The sequence below is a fragment of the Lolium rigidum genome, chromosome 6 (genome assembly GCF_022539505.1).
Source record: "Lolium rigidum isolate FL_2022 chromosome 6, APGP_CSIRO_Lrig_0.1, whole genome shotgun sequence".
Lineage (NCBI taxonomy): Eukaryota > Viridiplantae > Streptophyta > Magnoliopsida > Poales > Poaceae > Lolium > Lolium rigidum.
In genome coordinates, this window is record NC_061513.1 from 354,758,509 (window position 1) to 354,765,031 (window position 6,523).

General features: G+C 39.9%; 1 protein-coding gene across 1 annotated transcript; it reads left to right on the plus strand.

Annotated features, from left to right (window-relative positions):
* The first annotated feature begins 3,940 nt into the window (after positions 1–3,940).
* LOC124664990 (ubiquitin-like-specific protease 1D) lies at positions 3,941–6,523 on the plus strand. Its single transcript, XM_047202391.1, has 8 exons — positions 3,941–3,995; positions 4,974–5,142; positions 5,231–5,398; positions 5,489–5,623; positions 5,964–6,045; positions 6,148–6,250; positions 6,308–6,413; positions 6,496–6,523. The coding sequence occupies exons 1-8, from the start codon at positions 3,941–3,943 to the stop codon at positions 6,521–6,523; spliced, it is 846 nt and encodes a 281-aa protein (XP_047058347.1).

Below are 6,523 nucleotides of genomic sequence, written 5' to 3' on the forward strand. Positions count from 1 at the left end.
ATGCACCGAGCTAGATGGTGTCTGCAGTCTGAATTAGGGTATGTTGTATTGGGATTCAGAAAAGAAAGAAAGAAGCCTTGTATACCTCTCTCAAAAAAAAGCGTGCGCTTGTACGCACCTCGGCACTAGAAAACGAAGCGCGTTCTCTTCTTGGCTTCAAAAGAGGAAGCGAACGCGTGAGGGAAACCCACAGTCCGAAAATCGAGATGCGTCCCTAAGCCACAAAAGCCGAGCAATCCCATCCATTCCCAGATCTGAAATTCTGAACTCGCCATCTCCTCTTTGTAAAGCCCAGAGGCAACCAAAGCCGAGCAATCCCATCCATTCCGATTCCGGTCGAGTGGAAGGAGTCGCCACCATGCCCCGCAGCAGCCGCCGCAACCCGGAGCCGGATGTCGTCGACCACGGCAGCCGACGACGACGGCAACGCCGACGCGTATCAACCAGCACCTGGTCTCTTCCCTTTCCTCGGCTTGATCGATCTGCTCGTTGCGGTGGTCGTGCATGGGCCGTGGGCGTCCCCGCGCGTCATCTTCTTCTGTTTGGCTTAGGTTGCTTGCTTGCTTGTTACTTGTTAGTTGTTGCTGGTTTAGATTCTTAGAAATAGGTCCTTGTATTACTTTTGTGTTCTGGTTCCAGCGGCTGCTCTCTCTTTAGATTTTGGAGATAGGTTATTTCCAGCGGCTACTCTCTCTTTGGATTACATACGTGATTGCTTGGAAATATACAGGTTTCTGCTGTGAGGGAGGGGAACACAAGCGCTTTACCTTTAATTCGATAGACATGCTAACGCTTTGGAGTAATTGCACGGAAAGAAACAACATAGTATGAGATGAAAGTCAAGTCTATGGAACAAATCTTCGACCAAACAAAGCAGGAAGCTAGACAATAGGCCTAGGCAAGCAATGGTCGGCTTATTCTGAATGAGGTTCTAGAGTAGGTTTCGGTTGTTTCAGTGCTAGCCTGCTAGGGGGTTGCAGTTTCAGTTCTGTAGTTCGACACCTTTTCTAGTTCGCCTCGTGGTCGTTTTTCTTCTCTGTAAAATCTGTAATCTGTAATTTCGCCGTTTTCTGTTGGCCTTTCTCTCTCTATATATATAGTATACTAGTAAGTGTGCATGTGCAACGCACATCTCTACCAAGACATAAAAAAATGCAACTAATAAGAAAAATCAACGAACACCCCACATATATCTAGGATGCAATAAGAACTTTCAACAAAGGTACATTCTTTTTTAATTGTGTTTCAACCAACATCCACATCTAATATGAATATATTTTTATTATAAGGAAAAATTCAGAACATGCTTTTGCAAACAACCAAATTGTTCAAGGATCATTCCACAAATGTTCTCTGATTGTACAAATTGTTTCTTTCAAGGGATGGTCAAATCATGACATATTTGAATACTACAATCTTTAATCCCCCACCTTCTGTCAAACAACCACGTTACCGAACAAAGAACGTGCTAACAGATCGCTATGAACTCTAGCAACCCGTGGGGCAATAAACTATAAGATAAGTTCATGATCAAACAATATCCATTCTTCATTTCCTGGGCACTATTTTTTGAAGTGAATTTGGCACTGCTGTAAGGAAATACACTTACAAATGGCAAAGAAAAATATATGCTATGGGTAAGCAGTAACAAAATTTTCTGCAATAATAAGAATTCGCTATTAAAACAACTAGATAATACCTCGCGCCTTGCTGCAGGAATTATGGTAATAAATTTTTTGATAGTAAAAACATATGAAATTCACCTTAGGGTAAAATGAGTATCATAATTGGGTGTACATCTTTCACAAATAATGGCTACATAGAAAGCCTATTCATAAGGTGAGACAAACAGAACTCTCAAAATCTACTTACCATGACAGATATAAAATAATAATGAGACGTCTGCGGTAGAAAACTTGAGCATCTCATTTTTGTTGATAATTTGAAGTTCCACTTGATTTAATTACACCATGCACTATATGCTATATAGCAGGTTCCATACAGGTGAACAACCGTAATCTTGAACTGATCATTAAATAGGAAAGGAGTTTTCATATTTTATCCAGTATAGATTCTATAAAACTGGTCCATTCTCTGGAGAAAAAGCATGCTTACCTTACAAAGGGGCTTGTCAAATAACTTCAGAAAATATTAGTGTACATAAGCTTCAGCAGGTAAGTATAATTTGAAGATAGGGTCTTATGTAGAAAGAGATGAATTGTGAGGACCGACAGAATTTCAAGCACCAGTAGTTGCTAGCAAGTGAATCCTTCTGCACTCTAACCAGCCAACAAAACCCAAATAAGCCAAACATGTGTCAGTTTCCGCAAGCTTGAAACCACCGAAGAAGCAAATCAAATCTGCAAAAGTCTCTTCTCCAGATCACTCCCTATAACTTGCCAAAGTGCAACCTTGTGGCAGTCCTGCGCAGAGACGAATCAAGATTAGAAAGTCAAATTAATACTTTAAGGCCAGATCAGTTTTGCTCCCCCTGCATACTTCTTGGGGCCTCAATGGGTAAAGTAGAGAGCTCATGAATTCCGGCGTGGGTGTTGGATTAGTTAGTCGCAAGTCGACTTCTTACGCCGCTGGGGTGGATCTCCGCCATGACACCACAGTGGAGATGACAAAGTCATGTTGCCATACGGAGACACCATGTAAGAGTAGGCATAACAACGACGCATACCAAGCTGATCACGCAAAGAACTGAGGACAGGAAGATCTGTGGATGGAGGAGGCTAAATGAGGAAATAATGGTGGATGCGTGGCGTGGTGGTGGAAATATAGGCAAACCATTAAGCGGCGACAACCATTATTCGCCTGCCATAATCATTCTCGGCCATTTAGGCGACGGCTGCTAGCTTGCCCCTCTAATCATGCTCAAACGTTTACTTTCCGTGGAATTGAGGAAAGGCAGCGCTCGCCTTGCTAATCAATGCTCGGTGGCTTGGATCTTGGATCGTTCCGTCTTGTTTCCATGCAACTGTGGCAAGGAAAGGCTGCTGGGAGGCGAGGCGAGGACACACACGACGCGCGACCGCGTGGGCAAAAAAAAGCGACGACGTGACTGCACAACAAGCCAGGAAAATCTTGTATTGGGGGAATCCCATCTAGAGATAAAAGAAAAAAATGAATTGTGGAAGATGATTCGGCACAACAAAATGCAGTTTATAGCGTACCAAAACAATAATCCAAATGATGGTTGCACTGGTTTTAATGAATGTCCATATAACCTTCGCATAGACCATATGTCAAGGTCATCTACCTCAACAGAAAGAATTATATACTGCCCTGTAAAAAATAAAATATGTAAGTGGCAATTTTTCATCATGTCACAATCTGGTCGTTAAAATGAATTTCTGTAGTAAGACTGTAGCGACCATTGTCGTAGATAAAATAAACGTTTCCCTAAGGGAATATTTGAAGAAGAAAACATATCTTAATGTTCCAGATCGTAATGAAGGGTGAATAATAAAAAAACAGATAGAACACTGATTTTTATGAACCGTCTTTCCACTTCCTTCTTTGTAGCAGCAAGCATGATCCAGTACCGCTGATTGAAAAGAAAAGAAGGCCTTCATCAGCCATAAAGTCATATAGATGTGCAGATTCATTCATCAACGAACTCCACCAAGGTGGTGGGACTACAAGACATAAGAAAACAAAATGTGGATATCTAGTTGGGCGGTACAAAAAATGGCTTAAATGTCAGCATTAGTAAAAGTAAAATCTACATCCTGCTGACTTCATTGCTTGGGCGCAGCTGAGAAAGAAAATACAGTCTTTACGCGTGTGGCAGAATTTGCAGCTGAGAGGATATCCATCATGGTCCATCGTCATTTTCTCGCCTCCGTTGCAAAGGCAGAAAAGTGGGAGAGGAGATAGATCAGAAGGGACAGCACCTCGATTTAGAATCGCCACTTCCGCGGCAGGTCCTGCCATGGAGGTGGACTGGAGGAATAGGTGTGTGATTTGTGGGGAAGTTGAGGCGGGAGGTTAGAGCGGGCGTGTTGAGGTGCTCAACATTGGAGCGACGTAGGATGTCTGATTGACATGATTTAACCGATCAGATTTAATGTATCCCAACAAGTTTGTGCTTTTATAAGTAGTGGAGATAACATAAAGTCCTCCTCCATGGTTCGAAAAAAATAGACAGGGGTCTCTAGGATCCTTGGCCCCTCAGATTGCATGGTATTAGATCACCTCCTATTGTCTGCCCTTGGATATATAGAGGGCTTGAACTTTTAGATTACATGGTATCTCCGTGTAAATCAAAAGGCAGCACTAAAGCTGCATATGCAAAAGCGATTTTATAGTTCAGTAGACCCATTGCACATTCGGTGCTATATTCTTTTTTGCATGGACTAACATGTTAATGTTGTTTCATAGGTTACGTTACATAGAGTACTGCATAATCACATCCTAGATTGTTTTGCAATCTCATCCTAGAGTACTGCATAATCACATCCTAGATTAAGCCTGATTGTTAGTTTCATAACTCCTTACATTTCTTCTACTAGGAAAATAATTGTATGAATCAGAAGCAGATCATCTCATGGATTCATGAATCAAGTTGTTTTATTCTTAATATGAATATTAACATAAATAATCCTATATATTATGCTTATGACATGTAGATTATTATTTCAGTCTGAACTGTAATATGTGCTTCAGTTCACCGATCATAAATTAGTGTTTTGCAACTTTTGTACAACTAGAAAACATTGGACCTGTAAATGCTTTATATTTTCTCTTCACACAGATTTCCCATATAGCTGGTTATGGCATCCACTCATTATTAATTGATCTACTGTTACATATTGTACTTTATTGTAGTTTCTCTTTCACCCCAAATGTGGCTTTTCAAGATGATTTCATAAATATTATAAACAGTTGGAGACAAATAATTAAAAGTGTCAATATGTGATGTCTGTATATCCTGATCTCAAAGTTATTTTATATTCCGTGTATAGTGTTCCAAAACAAGTGCTCTCAAACAAGCAGGGGCCACGAAGCAAAGACATCGTGGAGCTTGAAGAATGCATCACCCTCCTTTCACCTCCCCCCAAACAAAAGGTCTAGCAGAAGGCACAAAACAAGTAAAGACAAGTTGGACACTGAAATTTTTGAAATGTGCATGGAGTATGTCCTACATTTCTCTTTTTTTGTTACTCTCTACTTTACTTCGATTTGTTGTTCTTATTATTTTTTGCTACAACTCTATGTGTAGGGACGTTTGGACATGCATAGATCCGGAAAAGATGACCGATTATGCATATTTTGATTCATTGTGGTTTAATATCTACACAAATGAGAATGATAAATCGAATGTCCTCAGATGGATAAAAGCTAAGAAAATATTCACAAGACGTTATGTATTTGTCCCTATAGTTGGTTGGTAAGTTACTCTCACTGTTATCTTGCGGAACTGCTTATATGGTTGTCATGTATACCACATATTCACTTCCTTGAAACCTTCACTATATAGGGGTCACTGGAGCGTCCTTGTGTTGTGCAATTTTGGCGAGACAAAGTACTTGGGTACTGAAAAGGGACCACGTATGCTGCTACTTGATTCTCTTAAAACCAAAAGGCCGACGAGACTGCGAACAGCCATCAACAGGTTTGGTCCCTTTATTTCTCCCTTTGTAAGTATCAAGGATTGTTATAAAAATGGTGATCTGTCTGATAACATGTTTATGTATTTTTCTATATCATAGTTATGCGTATACCAAATTTAAGTATTAAAAATAAGATATGTTTTCTTGCCTATATGGTAGCCCAACAAGGTGTAGAGGCTGGATTGAACGTTAGAAGCCCCCTGAGGCCTTTTTTGTTGAGAAACACCAAGTATAACCTAGACGCACACAACAACGCTCGTATATATGTTATGATTTATATGCAACCTTACAATTAGTCTAGAATATCCTAGATTTATTAAACTTTTATTGCTTGTATACCAGATTTGTTGTTGATATTTTAAAAAACGAAGAGCGGGAAGAGATAGAGCAGTTCATAAACGAAGTTGAGCTTGAGTTTCCTGAGGTTTGAAATTTTTATCCCTTTTCAAAATTTCTATCTATTTTAATAGTCTACATTGTTTCTTCTTATTTGAATTTCCGTTTTAATACTTACACAACTTTGCAGGTACCACAGCAAAGTGGGGATGACTGTGGTATATATGTTCTTTACTTTATCTACTGTTTTCTCGTAATCGAAGAAATGGGTGAAGATTTGAGCAAGCTGGTGCGTTACCCATTTCAAACATTAAGGAATTTTCATATTTGTGCCTTGCAAGTTAATTTAGTAAAGTTTTTCTTCATCTGGTTATTTCGTTTTAAGGATGCCTTGTTTGATCCGGAGGAGCTAAAGAACCTAGAAGACATCCGCAATGATATCCATGCGTACCGAGAGTATGTATACCCTGTTATTCCTTAGTTCATGTTTGTTAATAAAGCTGTAATCTTATTTCCTTTTTGTTACTTCTCTCTGCAGGAAAAGGGATGCCAAAATTGCAGAGTAG

What these genes read in the sequence shown, in the direction of transcription:
- LOC124664990 (XM_047202391.1), top strand. Translation starts at nt 3,941, where the DNA reads ATGGAGGTGGACTGGAGGAATAGGTGTGTGATTTGTGGGGAAGTTGAG. An exon ending in TGGGGAAGTTGAGGCGGGAG is followed by an intron (nt 3,996 to 4,973) that starts GTTAGAGCGGGC and finishes TTCCGTGTATAG; the next exon opens with TGTTCCAAAACAAGTGCTCT. An exon ending in TTGAGCTTGAGTTTCCTGAG is followed by an intron (nt 6,046 to 6,147) that starts GTTTGAAATTTT and finishes ACAACTTTGCAG; the next exon opens with GTACCACAGCAAAGTGGGGA.